Source organism: Trachemys scripta, chromosome 21 (genome assembly GCF_013100865.1).
Source record: "Trachemys scripta elegans isolate TJP31775 chromosome 21, CAS_Tse_1.0, whole genome shotgun sequence".
Taxonomy (NCBI): Eukaryota; Metazoa; Chordata; order Testudines; family Emydidae; genus Trachemys; species Trachemys scripta.
Genome location: NC_048318.1, coordinates 14,815,761 through 14,832,587, shown reverse-complemented (window position 1 = coordinate 14,832,587; position 16,827 = coordinate 14,815,761). Strand labels below are relative to the sequence as shown.

At 44.1% G+C, this 16,827-nt stretch overlaps 1 protein-coding gene across 3 annotated transcripts in view; it reads right to left on the bottom strand.

The window, feature by feature from the left end:
- Window positions 1-6,333: 6,333 nt before the first annotated feature.
- The window catches only part of TTC12 (tetratricopeptide repeat domain 12), a 45,401-nt gene continuing 34,907 nt past the window's right edge, over window positions 6,334-16,827 (bottom strand). For all 3 annotated transcript variants that reach the window (XM_034754716.1, XM_034754715.1, XM_034754717.1), the window contains 7 exons: window positions 15,566-15,700; window positions 15,273-15,377; window positions 14,349-14,417; window positions 13,270-13,371; window positions 11,561-11,660; window positions 8,148-8,373; window positions 6,334-6,505 (listed from right to left, as the gene is read on the bottom strand). In XM_034754716.1, coding sequence (XP_034610607.1) covers window positions 6,430-6,505; window positions 8,148-8,373; window positions 11,561-11,660; window positions 13,270-13,371; window positions 14,349-14,417; window positions 15,273-15,377; window positions 15,566-15,700 — 813 coding nt within the window. In that variant the 3' untranslated portion in view covers window positions 6,334-6,429. The remainder of the gene's footprint in view (window positions 6,506-8,147; window positions 8,374-11,560; window positions 11,661-13,269; window positions 13,372-14,348; window positions 14,418-15,272; window positions 15,378-15,565; window positions 15,701-16,827) is intronic.

Genomic DNA, 16,827 nt, shown 5'->3' with positions numbered 1-16,827 from the left:
AATTTCTGGATTCTTTCTGAGAACAGTTTAAAGATATGTGTTTTATTGCAGCCTGTTTTACAAAAATTAAAATACAATAAATCAGCTGTAAATTTCAGTCAAGTTTAATGGACAACTTTGGAGAGGCAGCATGATCTAGTGGGTTAGTGCACTGGACTAGGGGGCAGAAGATCTGGTTTCTACATTAGCCTTACCACATATTTGCTGTATGACCATGGGCAAATCACTTCACTTTTCTTTCCCTTCCCAGCAGGGGTGAAACTAACTTAAAGGACTTACTGGTACGCAGGGCGGCCAGGCTGCTGGGCAAGATGACAGGGGCAGCTCTAGACCCCCGGAAGGGTCTGGGCCTCGGGCAGAAGGGGCGGGGTTGGGGCCAGACTCCCCCCACCAGTCCTTCAGCACTGCCCGGCCCGCGTGACAAATTAAAGGGCCCAGGGCTCCGGCGGCGATTTAAAGGGCCTGGGGCTCCAGACACTGCCGGGAGCCCCGGGCCCTTTTAAATCGCCAGGCCCCAGGCAGCTGCCCTTTCCCCCTCCCCCTGCAGCCCTGCTGGTATGGTGCTTAAAGCATTGCTGCGGCAGCTCTGTAATGTCGGCTGTGTACCAGCCTGTACCGGCGGCCACGGTCTTACCGGTACACCGTACCAGCCCCCGCCGGCTTACTTTCACCTTTGCTTCCCAGCTTTGCATAATCAGACTGGAAGCTCTTTGGGGCAGGGACTGTCTCTTACTATATGTTTGTACAGCACTTAGCACAAATGGGGCCCTGATCTCTGTTGAGGCCTCTAGATACTACCGTAACAGATAATAATTTACCAAATTGGATCCCAGGTTAAAAACTTCCAACAGGCTTCAGTTTCCAGGAGGGGCACCTGTCCAAGATCTGTTCCACTTGTTCCCCCAGCCAGGATTCTGCAGGTCTCTTGGGTCTGCTCTATGCATACACTGGTGTTACCAAGGCTGAACGTGGTGTAGAGGTCAGTACAGACTAGGACAAACCATATTCTGACTCATGGCAGCTGTGATTAAGTCTCTAAATTTATAAGCTATAATTCAACTTATAAATCATGCTGTTCGACATGTAATAACCATGATAATGAGTCATCAGTGGATGCTGAACATGGCACCTCTGATGCAAATCCACTAAAGAAATCTATCTGCCAGCTACCTCTTCTGCTTAAATTGCAAATTCAGTTGCTCTGCTATAATCCCTACGCACAATACCAGGCTGAAAGTTAGTTTGCACAAATGCTGCAATGACTTTTGTAATAAATGAAGAGAGAGAGAGAGAGTGTGTGTGTGTGTGTGTGTGTGTGTGTGTTCCTTTGATTGACACACAGCCAGCCAGTTAGCTGTAAAGTGCCTCTCGGTAGCTGTTCTCTACTTGCTTTACCTGTAAAGGGTTAAAAAGTCCCCTAGGTAAAGAAAAAAAAAAAGTGGGCACCTGACCAAAAGAGACAATGGGAAGGCTAGAACTTTTAAAATTGGAAAAGAAACTTTCCCTGTGTGTATCGTTCTCTCTGGGCTGAAGAGACGACGGGCAGCAGGAATGCTGTGTAAAGTTTGAACCAGGTATGAAAGCCATCAGATCATATCTAGCACTACTTTTAACAACCCAAATATGTAAGTAAATTAGGAATGTTCAGGTAGATGCGAGTAGGTTTATTTCTGTTTATTTTTTAAGGCTTGTGGACTCCTCTGTGCTAACCCCAGATGCTTTTGTTTGCTTGTAACCTTTAAGCTGAACCCCCAAGAAAGCTATTTTGGGTGCTTAAATTTTGAAACTGCTCTTTTAAAATCTAGCAAAAGCCTAAGTTCCAGATGTATTTTCTTCCTTTTTGTTTTTAATAAAATTTACCTTTTTTTAAGAACAGGATTGGATTTTTGGTGTCCTAAAAGGTTTGTGCATGTTGTTTGATTAGCTGGTAACAACAGCTAATTTCCTTTGTTTCTTTCTCAGCTCTTCCCCTGAGGGTGGGGCGAAATGGCTTGAGGGTACCCCACAGGGAGGAATTCCCAAGAGTTCGTTCCTGGGTCCAAGGGGGTTTTTGTATTTGGGTGGTGGCCACGTTTACCAAGCCAAGGTCAGAGAAAAGCTGTAACCTTGGGAGTTTAATACAAGCCTGGAGTGGCAAGTATTTTTTTTTTTAATCCTTATGGGCCCCCACCTTCTGTACTCCAAGTGACAGAGTGGGGATTCAGCCTTGACAACTTTCATTCAGTAACTTTGGGTCAGATCTTTAACTGGTGTAAGTCTATGTGGTTCCATTGATTGACACCTATGACACGTGTCAGGCTTAACCGAGGTGTCCAGGGTGAATCAGTATCACCTGCTTATGGTGGGAAGGAGCCTTGTCTGTGCCCAGTGGGGAAAATAGTGGAATTACCATTCTACTTTTCACTTCTGGACTTGCCTCCTTGGGCATTTCCATCGTTTAAGCCTGCTATTTTTCAGCACCGACCATGATCAATATAAAAGCAATCTAACCATCAGTCATCCTATTCCCAGTGGGAGGAGGGAATCCCCTGTCCCATATTCTGTATCATACACTGTGGTTCTGCTCTTCAACATTTGCCTCCTCCACCCAAAAAAAGCAGTGGAAGATGCAATGGGCAGATTCCCCCAAATCACAATAGGGAAGAGGCTCTTCTGGGAGGTATTGGGGACTAGGCAAAACTTTTATTGCATTAGGAAACTTGAGAACCTGAACAGAATTTAGAATTCGGTTCTAATGAGTTTGGGGCATGATTTTCCATGACTCTATGTATCTTTACACTACACTGCCGGCAAAACAGCCTTTAAGTAGTTGTGCTTCCATCCCTCCCTTCATGTTCATTAGCCAGTTGTGTGACTACAGTGAGCAACCACCCACTCACCAGTCCGGGTAGTTTTCAAACAACTGAAAGTCATATGACAGATCTCATTATTGTTCCCTAGGTCTTTTGCTAAGTAAACATACTTCTGTTCAGGTGGTGCTCTTTGGATTGTTCTGGTAGAACCAAACATCTCTAACGCTCCTCAGCTACATCGCTGACAGCCACTGAAGTCAATCTGTACTCTGTGTTTTCCTGTAACTTTTATCTAATTGCTCAGTTGGTGTCACCTGGAGATTTTCCCTAAGTAAAGGTAATTGACATATTCTCCCCCCCTCCCTCCTCCCCGCAAGCTTAAGCTATTTGAATACCCTCAGGGCTAAAGAGTTAAATATGAGTAACCAGTATGCCATCTAGTGGCTGGAATACAGCACCAGATTCCACAGTCATTGCATACTTCATGGTGAGCACCGCGGCTGGAAGAAAGGATGACTTTGGAGCACCAGCTGTGTTTGTGCAATAGGAACCACTATTCTGCAAAGCTCACGGGTAAACAGGCTTCACATGGTATGGCTTAGTGCAGTTCTGCAAACACCCACCTGCCCATAGATCCATGAGCTACAACAAAGCTGAAGTCTTCAAAGGGAGGAAATGGAACCCAGCCATAGAATGGTGATAATTCGGCTCTCGCACTGGTGCGAATCTGGAGTAACTGGCGTACTACCAGAGTAAAACCAGAGTGAGATCAGAATCACAGCCAGCGTATCTGACAGGGAGCCTCTGAGGATGCCCATGACTTGGCTGATCAGCAGAAGTGGCCAAGTGGGGGCTACAAAGTAGCAGCCGTGTTAGTTTGTATCCGCAAAAAGAACAGGAGTACTTGTGGCACCTTAGAGACTAACTCACTTCATGCTGGCAGAGATGGCGACAGGTCTGTAGGGCAGAACACCCCTTTCTGATAATCTGAGTAGCATTATCATCATGTTCCTATTACAACTCTAGTGTTTAGGGCAGTGACGAAGCCCCTCCACTCCTGTCTGTTTCTGGCAAATCTTTCAATGGTGCCCCAGCTGTGCCCCAGGTTTTTCAGCTCAGCTTCCACAGCTCTTTGCCATGCTGTTTTCAGGTGGCCTCATTTTCCCTTGCCTTCAGGTGTCCATCTTATTGCTACTCTAGTGATGGAATCAGTTTCCATCCGAAGCACATGACCGATCCATCTCCAATGCCTCCTGGCAGTGATGGTGCTCAGCTCCCCTTGGCTGCACTGTGTCAATAGATCTTGGTTTGAGATTGTTCTGGGCCAAAAGATACGGAGGATTTTTCTGAGGCAGGTTGTACGGAATGAAGATAGTTTGGACATGTCCTACTTTCTCATTCCCCAGCATTCTGCATTATAAAGTAGTGTTGAAAGTACGCAGCTCTGATCAATCTTGAGTTTGGTTTTGGTGTTGTATTTTGATGATTTTCAGACTGTATTTAAGCTCCTGAAGGTGTTCCTGGCTTTACTGATTTTGTTCCGGATGTCCTGACTTGTTCCACCTCCTGGCTGATGGTGCTGCCCAAGTAGGTGAATGTGTCTACATTAGTGAGAACATAATCCTCTATCTGTACTGGTGATGGTGAGGCAATATTAAAGGTCATGATATCTACCTTATAATGCTACTGAAAATCAACCGCAATAAGTATCCCATAACAGTAACGCCTTTTTGGGCACTTAACTTTTGGGGCTCCTTTGAAAATCCCAGCCTGAGGTTTCAGGAAGCTCACTTTGTGCATCCATACTCAGCTTTTAACACACCTGCTAGCCGACAGCTGCCTTTGCATACCAATATCAATCTCATTTTTAAGCAACACCTTCGGCAAATTTAAAGAGGGGAGAGCTCTTCAAGAATTGAATCAGACACTGAACAATAACATTACGTGTTGGTTCAGTTGATTTCCCATGCTATCTGCAAGTCAATCCCTGTATTTTAAGGGTAGGGGGATTAAGAATGAGACCATCCCAGCACTTCAGATTACTACATATACAATATCCAAAGAGAGAGAAAAAAAACCCAGGTGCAGCAGCATTTCCTTTTCCTGAAATAGGCAAGATTAGTGAACTCAGCTGCTGCTCCAAAGAGAAGATAATGATATATAATTTGACAGCCACTACTCTTAGGGGAAGAGATTACATACATAATAGCCATCTACAAGTGTCATGGAGGGAGAAGGGAAGAGTCTATTTCAAAATCAAACCAGACTGTCCTATGTGCTTGCTACTTTTATATACATACACATTATATATTTTCTGTATCACAAGCAGAAAGCTAATCACCTGGCAAAGATACTGAATTTACTGTCACAAATTCTGTCCTTGCCTAGTTTGGATTCTGCAGACTCTCACCGGAGATTTTGAGGTGTGTGTATGTATATAATGGGGTGCCTCTGAACAGTGACTACTATTGCTGCTCTTAAATCAGGGATCAGTGCCATATGGCGTCTGCATTGGATATGTTTTTCACATCCTGAATGCTAAGCCAACCTGCCTTTTCCAATTCACTGACCATTAGTGGGTATTCCCATTGCCTCATCTTGATCCTATCTGAGTCTTTAAAGCTGCCAATCTACTTCAGCAATAAAGAACCCAGGGATTATTTCAGATCCTATCATCTCTTTAGACTAACCTCTCAGTTATGTGGTTTGTGCTGCCTCTACAGAACAGTGTCTAGTTGCACTGGCTTCTCTCTCAGCCAGGTCTTCAGATGGTTAGTAGTTATGGTTTGATTTAGCTTTGAAGAGATAAGAACAATTTATTACAGGATAGTTTGCCAGACAGAGTTTTGAATAGCCACTAATTCAAGGCCAACCACTCCAGGAAACAGACAAAGAAGAAGGACATACTAGTTGCATTATTATATTTTAAATACCGAGTTTGATTATACAGAGGATTGGGACTGTTGAGTGTATAGAGATGAAGAAGAGGGGATGTGACAGAGGTAAATAAAATAATGACTATTAGTGAAGGTAAATTGGGTGAACCTATTGATTCGCTCTCAGAAGACAAGAACAAATGGAAGTGATGAATCTGAAAGGCAGGAAGCATAAACTCTGATATATGGAAATACATGGATATTTCTGAGATCAGCTGATAATTAGCCTGTGAACTTCATTGCCACAATCTCATTCACACAGAGCTTGGCAGAATTTAAAAAAAAAAAATAGATGACATTTATGTGGGTAGCAAGAACATCCACCATTATGTTCAATACATTTGAAACAAGTTATATAAACCCTCAGGCTTCAGGACTTAAGCCAACCACTGACTGACAGGGGCAAGGAACAAAGGCAGGTTATTCCATAATTGTCCTTATGGAGACTCTCACACCTTCCGGTGCTGGCTGCTGTCAGAGCCTGGAAACTGGATTAGATGGACCAGAGGTCTGATCTGGTCTGAGAGGTGCTGTGGTGCCAAGGAACTGACTTTAATTCCCCTGGACATGGGAGCTGCAGTTTGATAAAGGATTGAAAGACTGTCTAGTCTCTTTGAACAAATTTTATTAGAGAAGGAACAAGCAACAGCAAATGGAATACTACAGTATTAACAACCTATATCCAAAAACATTTGGGGAATTCAAAGACCTTGCACGTATTTCATAGATGAGTTAAGGATTGCCATTCCATTGAGCTCCCGCAGTTGAAGAATATGCCTGCAACAACCACAAAAGAAAGCAAGGATCAGATGTTGGCAAGGATGGCATATAACTGACAATGCAAGAAATCTAAACTTCCATTGCTCTATTACATCCTGTGCACAAGCTGTCAGGAAACGTTAATGCCATATCCAATAGATTCCCCATAAGAGGAAAGCAAGACAGACAATGCTTATATATTACTGTTCCCCACACAGCAGGAGAAAATAAAAGAACATTAAACACATAGAGATACTTTATAGAAATGTCCAAGCAGTACAGTGGGTTTTAATCTATTATGGCAGACATCTAAGGTCAGTAGAAGTAGTAGAGTGAGGTCTCTCCCTTTTACTCGCTAGCAGCTTCTGATCCAGGGTTTGCATTACATTTTCTCTGCTGAAAGATATCAATCTGGGAACATCGCTCTAATCGGCAGGAGTGAAGTACTCATCAACTGGGAAGCTGAAACCTTATCCCCGGATCTCTATTCAGTAGCTCAGCAGGTATATTAGTATGTCCGTGCTCAGCTCCTATGACTGGACTGCAGGGTGTACAGTAATTAATGGGTAATGTGCAGTCTGCTAGGCCCTCTCAGTCTCTCTGCAGACATTCTTTCCAGACATTTACACTCTTGTTTTGCTCTCAGGTCATTTCTCTGATCGCTACGATTTATCGTATCATTCCTTCCTCTTCCGTTCTTTCAACAGAAGCAACATTATAGAGCAGTGTAAAACGATTCCCAGAAAGCTATCCAAGCAAGCCAACAGTGAACACCACAGACATCCAGTGACTTCTGGCTTCATCAACATGCCCAGACCCATTCAGACAGCAAGGCAACATGGACAGTTGACACACTGCCTGCTAAGACATTCCAGGCAGCAAAAGCAAAGGGCATACATGCACTGTAATACTGACTACAGCTAGATGGGTTTGGCTGGAACTATTATATGCACAAGATGGACAACTATCACACAACCCCAGATTAAGCCTGGGATCCTCTACCCCAAGCTTTCACACTCACTCATGCTCATATAACTTTCTGTTCTGGCCTTTTCTGAATATTTCAGAGATAGCCCTGGAAACCCACCCCATGGGGAGTCAAGGCTCCCAGGGATCTGGGCTGCTGAGGAGCTGGAAAGCAGGAAGCCTGGCTCTGGGGCAGCCCATCTGGTGAGCTGCGCCAGAGCCAGGGAGCTGGGAGTGCAGAGGTGCAAGGGAGCTGGGAACAGTTTTCCAACAACACTGAAATATTCTGGCAGACAAGTTTTGATTTTGTGGAAAGTAAGTTTTCCATCAATCATCCCTATGGAAAGCTCCTGGTCAACTTTACTGGCCAGTGCCTGTGAATCTGCTGCAGCCGAGTGAAGCCGACACGTTTCTGGTGATGCTCCAGAAGCTCCTGCGGCAGAGGAATGAGTCTGTGCTGACGCTGCTGCCCACAAGGCTCCAAGCAAACAGAACATGAAACTGACAGCATGCCCCCTCTGGCCCTACAGCCAGGGGACAGGGTGAGGGCTCTCTACTCCCTGGCAAGATGGTGGTAGAGTTAGCTCTCTAGCTAGCAGGGGCCTGGTAAGTTTTTCAAGCCTGGTGCCTTAATATATAAGGATTATATCACAGTCTGGATGGTGCCCAGGGATCATAATCTGCCCCATAATACCTTGGCTCGGCAGCGCAGAGCTTTCCTAAAGCAACTGCCGCGTTCTCTTGCACTGAGGTTTTCTTGGCTTCACCACCTGCATGTTTCAATAAGATCATCACAATGTTGGAATTCAGCAGGGACGAAGCAGCTCCAGGTACTTCGAAGCATTTGCTGAGGCAAAAAGCAGCATTCCCCACCACCATCTCGTTCTCTGAGGCCAAGAGCTTCAGCAGCACATCAAACTCTGGGAAAAGAGAAAGGAACAACTTGGAAGTGCTACGGTGAGTCCAGCAGAGGGCCAGGCCCCCGATACACCAGCAGAAATAGCTCTTTGAAAATGGATGGCAGAATGGAGTAGTGACACCTGACACCATGGTGGCCGCAATAACTAGTCAGCTCTGGGAACTGGACAGAGAAGAAAATGAAAATGAAAAGAAGAGCTCAACACAAACAGGGGCATTGTCCTGCTGCATGCTCCCATCCCAGTGGGCTGCCCCTCGCCCCAAGACCCAGTTTTGGGAGGGGTTGCAGGCTGCTTGCTCTGCGGAGTGGACAGCCAAGCACAGGCTCTTGGTATCTGGGAGAAGGTCAACCAAGTCACTTGTGCCCATTTCACTGAGCATCACTGACACCAGCCCCTGAGGAAACAATCTAGTCTCCCATCATGGCTCAGCGGCAAATGGAGAAGGAGGGAACGAATTGCATCAGCCTCCTCTTCTCCAGCGGAGGGCCAGATGTGGTTCCCATGCAGAGAATTAATACCATTCTGAGTGCCGTCAGAGGGGGGCTGACAGCTGCGCAACAAGCCCTTTTCCCCTCTCCCCTGAACATTCTCCCTTCGCTGTGCTCCTGCTGGCCATGGAGTTCTGCGCTGAATCTGAAATTCAAACTCCGAGCCCCCACCTGGCAGTCTATGCATCTACAGCCATGCTAAGATGGAAAGCCACTGCACTAAGACTACTACCAAAAAACCCCCCAAAAACCAAAAAAGCGCAATGCATAGAGCCAGATCCTCAGGTGGCTTAAATCAGCCCAGCTCTGGCAGCTTCAGTGGAACAATGCCAATGTCCATTAGCAGAGTATCTGGCCCATCAGCTGGATAAAGAGCTGTGGGGCTACTGGCAGCTCCTGCGAACAGCAGCAGCATCTCCTAGGGCCACACGATCCAAACAGCATTCAGAGAGGCTGCTTTAAAAAAAACAAACAAATAAAAAAAAGATGTCCTTCTCATACTGAAGATTCCCCATGGGCTACACAAATCTGCTCTGATTTTCTTCCATTGTCCCTTCTGTTCTTCCTAATCACATCATGCTTTCTCTTTTGTTCTGCTGTGACAAGAGCTCCCGAGAAGCTGGGCTGCTCCAGACTGCAGGAGGGGCACCAACAATGATCCATTTCAGAAGCTGACCTTGCTGGCCTGATTGGAATGCAGTTTAATGTCAGAGAACTACAGCTTGACCTAAAAGGGCTCCCGGCAGCAAAACAATATCTGGGCTGCTGAACTGAGCTGACAGTATAATGTGACTTAGCATAAGATGAACACCCAGAGCTTGGTTAGAAAGTATCACACTGTAGCATTATTAGTAACACGAAGAAAGGAAGCTTCTCTCCATCCACCACATCAATTAACAGCACTTACATGGGGTGTACAAAGTAGAGAAGGTGCTCCACGTGGCTTTTAATGGGCCAGAGTCCTTAGGGTTACGTTTCTCTTAACTTTGAAATCTTTCCCTTGATGCTACCAGAAAGGAACTCTCTCAAAGATCTCTTTGTAATTGGCTAGATCTAAAAACCTAGAGATCTGTTCTGAACCCCCTGCAGGAATTAACTTGCAAATAAACTCCAGCTTCATTATGCTGTTTCCTTGTCATCTCATCTTCTCACATCAATAGGGCACCATGCTGTATCCCATTATCCAGTCAAACAAAAGGGAAAGAGAAGCAGAGTTTGGAATTAAATGATCTTTTACTTTTATCAACGTGATCTGTATTCAGTCTGTCCTTGACAAAGAGTTGGTTAGTCATGCAACTAGGATTGAGGTCTCTGGAGTTGCTAGAGGAAAACCCAAAGCACTCAGCCCCGTGGGACAAACTTTTACCCAGCTCTGCATCTGAAGTTACCAGACACAGAACAGCAGAAGCAGGTCTTTTGCTTCCAGCCTGTTGAGGCCAGTGGATAAGACAATGGCCTGTAAGTCAGGAGATCTAGATTCTATTTTCATCTCTCCCATTGACTAGGTGGGTGACATTGGGCAAGTCTCTTGACCCCTCCCAGCCTAGCTTCTCTATCTGTAAATGGTGGATAATAACGCCTGCCTACCTATGCACAGTGCTTTGAAATCTGAGAGTGAAGAGTGCTACAGGCAGGCTGGTTATTACTATTATTATGCAAAGAAAACTGAGGCAAGCTTAACTTATATGGATAGAGGGAGCAGGATGAAAATACTACAAAAGAGATGAGAGTTAGTTTGACAGGAAGGAAAGGAATAATCCTTATTAGCTGAGATCAGAATGAAGCGGTAGGGCCCAAGAAGAGGAAAGAGAAAGAGAATGATGCGGCACCATGTGTCTTTCTCAGTGCAATGAGGCATATCTGAGATTGGAATTCGCTGCTCAGAAAGAGAATCTCAACTACAGCAATAGTAACTTTCAGAAATAGTAGAGGCAGATTTCCACAGAGAATCCCATAAATGACACAAGCCGTTGGACCAAGTGATCCAAAAGGTACTGGCCAGGTTCAGCCATCTAGGTACAACACCGGCATTCCAAGGTCCTGCAGAGTGGAATGGACTAACGCTAGATTTTCAGATGTTCTGAACCGTGTTACAGCACACGATCACAACTACATACTCAAGTGCTGATAACTCAGAAAGACCTAAAGGCACTAATACAACGGAAACGTTTGCTGGGGACACTCCCTCCACCCCCTGTTATTTTACTTAGGCCAACCTTGCAAACTTGCAGTCCATGGGAGCTGGAGCTGCATGCCACCTCTAAAAGTTAGACCACTTTTTCAGATGCATAAATATAGTTTATGTCTCTCTTCAGCTGCCCGCACTGGGAAATATGAACCTATTTCTTTAGCCTTTTCTAGTAAACTGCTGACTGGATTCATTCCAGTAAAATGTGGTTCCATGTATTTCTCCCTGTCTGGGGATCTGCACATCAAGCCATTTTACTCAGCTAAGTGCAGCCTCCATATCCTACATTCGTTATCTGCTGTGCACATTTCCACTTGCACATGGCTGGAAAGATAATGAAGCACTAAGCCAGGAGGTGAAATGGTACATTTTTCTGTAAACATGGTGGCATCAGTATGGGAGTTTAATGGAATTAATGCTCAGCTCCATTCCAGAGGAAGAGTGTTTCTGTGATGGGAGCCCTGGGATAAACCTCTGCATTCAATCTCTGGCTAATAAAGTTGTCACTTACTTTTATCTGACTTCACCACCTCCTCTCGAGCCTGGTTGTTGCTTTGAGTACAGACAGCAAGGGTCTTTATAGCATAACAGGATGTGATCTGTCCACCAGCCTGGATTTTAATTAGGATTTAAAAAAAAATACATATATAATTTACAGTTCACACATCACAACTTTTGCAAGAACAGAGAAAACATCTCAAGTACTGGAGGGTTGTTTATGGATGCTTTATGTCTGGGCATAAGTATCAAATCAAGATCCTTCTAGGAGATGCTGATATTTCTAATCTCCATCTCTTTTAAACCCACCAGCTCATAACTATGCACAGACACAGATTTTCAGTGACTCAAACCCTCATGCTATAATCATCTGACCTTTAATAGGACTATGTACACCCGCAGGAATAAATCTGCTATGCAAATTTATATTAAAGGGGCATTGTCATAAACGAATAGCTGATAAGGGAATAAATCCATCAAAGGACTAGATTTACTACCCTGCAAAGGTCTTTCTTTATACTTCCATGTATGAAACTCATTTGTTCTCTCTGCTCTGTGGACCCTGCAATCTTAAATCACTTCAGAGATGAAAAGCTAGTGCATCTGCCATTGAGTCACCAGCCATTGGATATTTTTTGTTTTGGTTTGTTTTGCAAGTGACATTTAAAATTAAGAGCTTTGAGCACATATACATGACGCTCATTAAGCGATATCTAAGAATATGGAAGCTAAAGTGGCAAAAGCCATCTTCTCCCTGCACAGAACACACAGGTATGACTGCAAAGCCATAGCTCTGGTATCGGACTCAGTTCAAAATTGGGAATTAACTCCTTCGTTACCATGCCAGTTACAAAAACTGGACCTGGCGTTGTACTTTTCCATGCCACTTATTATTTGTATTACAGTAATGCCAAGAGCCCCAACCAGGCCAGGGCTCTGATCTATTGGATGCTATACAGACATATTAAAATCACTGCCCCTGGGCTTGTTTCACCGTTCATTTAAGAGTCAATGGAAAAGTTCCTGTTTACTTCCATGGGCTCAGAACCAAGCTCCCTATATTAGGATCCAACTGGATCTGCAACAGTGGACTCCTGTGTTTGCCGAGAACCCCACCGACTGAGGTTGGGCTATATCTGAGCACAGGAGTCTGCCCACATGGACAGTTACAGAATTGGGGCCTTAGTTAAAGACAAGAAACAACAGATGGGTGAAACACGGGCAAGGGAGAAGGCAGCATGTGTGTATGCTTTTGTATATACTAGCTGTGCGCACACTCAGTCTATTTAACAAGCTGTTCAGCAGGAGTGATCACCATTGCTACCTAAGCCTTCCCAGCGTTCTGCCGGCATCACCACAGAAGCGAGTCTTCAGAAAGGATTTGAAGGGAGACTGGTTAGTGGCTTTACAGACTTTCAAATAAATTATTTCACCTTTTAAGATTTTGGGCATTGGATAAGGACACTTTTCTGAATGTTCAGTTAAGTGATATAAACCCATCTGATTTATAGCAGATGGAATATCTATAAAAGGCAATGCCCTGTTTTCAGTCAGTCCTGTAAGATTCCTCTGTGTCTACTATACATTTTTACAGGAGGGGTTCACTAAAACAGAGAAAAGAAGAACAGGTAATAAATATCATAGGGTGGGACTTCTGCAATCCCAGGGGAAAACCCTGACTCTGTGGGAGTACTATAAAGTGGAATCAGTTAAGTAAATTACCTTCAAGAATCTAAGCATTTTCTTCACCACACCTCCTGTCACTGCCTCGTCTACTGCCATCGAGCTCGCTGGCAAGATGTGACTTAGAACCCCGATGGCTCTCTGAATAAAAATTAAAAAATGAAAAGGTAATGACTTTTCTCCTAAGCGATTACATCTTTCTGCCCCGTGCTCTTTTATTAGGCATCCTAATATGTCCTTCATTTGTGTAGGTGGCTGGGTAAGGCCAAAGTAGTAATTAAAGGGGCAAGAAAAATATATATCCTTAAGGAAATATTATTACAGAACAACAGCTTTAGCATATTGCTCATTTTAGCATCTAGACCCAACTCAGCAAAGCTCCTAATGGCTCAGCCAAGGGAGAGGGGATTCCAAGTTTCAGCACGACTCCTGGCAGCTTGGACTATGGGAAGAGATCCCAGCTAAAAGCAGCTCAGGAAAGCTACCGCTGTTTCAGAGTAGAGGTAAGTAAAATAGATCAGCATGGCCCATATTTGTTCAGTCAAAGGAGAGATGATTCCCAGCTGGCACCACATAAGCGCCACCAGCTTGCCTTGGGAGAGCTGTCATTAATGGGAGTTACACATGTATGGATGGGGGTACAATACTCTGGAAATGATTCAAGCACAACAGCTGAAACAGAAGACACCAAGTCTGCAGTTGGTGCTTTGCTTCTGGATTCATTTCTTTGCCTCTCTCTGGAAGAATTTTAACAGCTAAAACCATCCTGGTGATAATACATGGTAAAAAAAACTTCCCTGAAAAGCTGTTCTATTCACAGAACAGAGAGCCTCTTACATCAAAATAAACGTCCAAAACAAAGCAAGGCAGAGAACTACGTTCCATCTGTGTTCTACATCGATAGCATATTCAAAAAAAAAAAAAAAAAAAATCATGGCGGATCATTATGCCCTTGATCCTGATTGTGCAGATTACCTTGACTGGAGCCACAGAGCTAAATCCACATGGGTGCAACAACTTGGCCTAAAGAATTCAGTTGTAAATTCAGGGCCTGAAGCTGCAAATTTAGTGCAGGGTTGGTTACACAATCTTCCCGTAGCTCAGAGGTATCCACTTACCGTCACAATCCTTCCATCTTTACTGCCAAGCAGAGATAAACATCTCCTGCTAACATCCACAGCATGCTCCTGAAACAATAAGCAGTATTAGAAATTCAGGTCGAAAGGGTCACAATCAATCTTTAATTAGAAATGGCATTAAGAAGGCAATCACATGGCAGGGAAGCTTTCCAGGGAGATTTCCATCGGCACAAATGGCAGTTAGGTGCCTAATTGCCATTTGTGCAGTTGAAAATCTCCCCCTCAAACCTTAGGGCCTGGGTAGTTTTGGCCTCAAAGAGCTTTGGATCAGGCCTCAAACTTGCACTCAGGCAATATAGTTGAGATCGTGAAATAGAATACAACTTGGTGGAGAGGAATGAATGTCCATCATTCAGATTTCCACTGGTCAGGCTGTAGAGAGGAACTTTACACGGTACTTTCTGCCACCGAATATTGAGGAAACATTAAATGTTTATGTTAAAAAAAGAAGGTAATCAAAAAGGATCCTAGAGTTCTCATCACATTGTCCCCCTTTTCCCTCTGTAAAATGATTAGAGTGAAGAGCCTTGAGAACAGAATGTTAACTGCCCGAGTGCTAACTCTTCAGCCTTGAAGTTCACTCCCATGCCTGCTGTGCACCAGCCATTTGAAACAGATATTCCGGATCCGTAACAGTGTAATTAAACTTTCCTTCCCAATGCAGACTGAGAGGTTCTCAATATCCACCAGTAGGATGACCTCCTCCTTCCAGCCTCCTAGTCTATTTAAATGCTCTGAGATTGCAAAGACTCCCATTAACTTCAGTGGGCATTGGATAAGGTCTATATACAGTAATGAGAGAGAAAGGGGTGGGAACTGTTCCTGAAGCGCTAAGGCTCCAGGTAAGCGGTAAAAGCAATCAGGAAGCTTCTTGAGAACATCGATAAACCTTGCATGCCATACCTGAATGACCAAATTTGATTCCAGGGATAAGTTCATCATCAGGCCCAGCACTGTGAACAAACATTCTTGGTATCCTGCAGAGTTGCCAGTGGAGCAACACTCATCCTACAGAGAGAAGAACAGACTATTCAGCATCCGATTCAAAATGAACAGGTTCAAAAACACATGTCCTCAGCACACCTCACATCTACCAACTGATCAATGATTGTCAGACCGCTCTGAGATCTCTGTAGGAAACACTGTTGAACTACTAAAAGAAGAACAGGAGTACTAGTATTCATTAAGTTAATTACCACAAGCTTTAAACAGGCCTGCCAGCATTCCTGGTTTTCAGCCATCTGCAGTCGGATGACTACATCAGCACACAGGTCCCCCATGATGCCAATGCACTGGGTGAGGGCTGGCTGGTTCACCTGTTTGACGGTTTTCTTTAAAAACAAGAGCAGAGAAAAAGAATATTCAGGACAACAGTGATGAAACAAGACTGAAGTGCAGAATACTCCTTTGTCATTGTTATTCCTGCTGATTTAGCTGTGGAAACAGGAACTCTATAATTACTCCTCTCATATAAATCACAGAGGTGCACCATACTTAGCAAATTACCTTGACTGAAGCCACAGAGCTAAATCTCTGCATATTGTTTAGAAAATTTACACCAAAGGAGAACTAACAATTGTGTCTCTGTCTCCTGACCTCAAAATGATAGAGCTCCCATCCCCACCAGGTCGTGCCCAAACAGCATGACAGACCCAGGGATAGTGACAGTTAACAATTTTAACACATTTTCAAAGGGAAAACAAAAACAGGTGAATCCCAGCTATCGTTCCATTTTCTTGTCACTCATTGCAAACAGTAGAGAGAGGAGTTTTTCCTTTTCATTATATCAATTTTTGTCTAGTGCAACCCATGTCTAACCTGAAGCACCTCCCGCTATTCCAACAGAGGAATAATAAAGTACTACGGATTTGAAATGTGAATAAACTATAGCTAAAGAAAAGAAATCAAACCACCAAACCCATTTAATTTCTGACCTACAGTTGCCTTCAGATCCATATCTCCCTAAATAGGAAACATGTGGAATAAAATCAGTCAATGAGACATTTGAATCTGGGACAGAGTGAACTAGTTAGTGACAAGCGTATCCAAAGTCACAGAAAGGACTGGGGGAAAAAACCCTCACACAGGGTGAAATCTTGGCCCCACTGAGGTCAATGGAAGTTTTGCTACTAGCTTCATTAGAGCCAGAATTTCATGTCAGGAGTTTTGTAAAGTTGCTTTCTTGCTTCAGAGCATAAACCAACTTCTAAATATTGGGGAGGAAACTTTCCCTAGGGGCAGGTTGCTGTGCAGCAAGCAGTTGTGGGATTTCTTGCAACTACTGGACTGGAAGGATCCTGAGATGATTCAGCATGGCAATTCTTACATTCCTAGGACTAAAGCATCATGCGAATTCCAGCTGTGAACAATCAGCCCCGAAGCTAAAAGGAACTGACAGAGCAGAAATGATGCAAACAGCACTTTTCATGCAAAATATGGAAAAGCTAGGCTCTTTCTT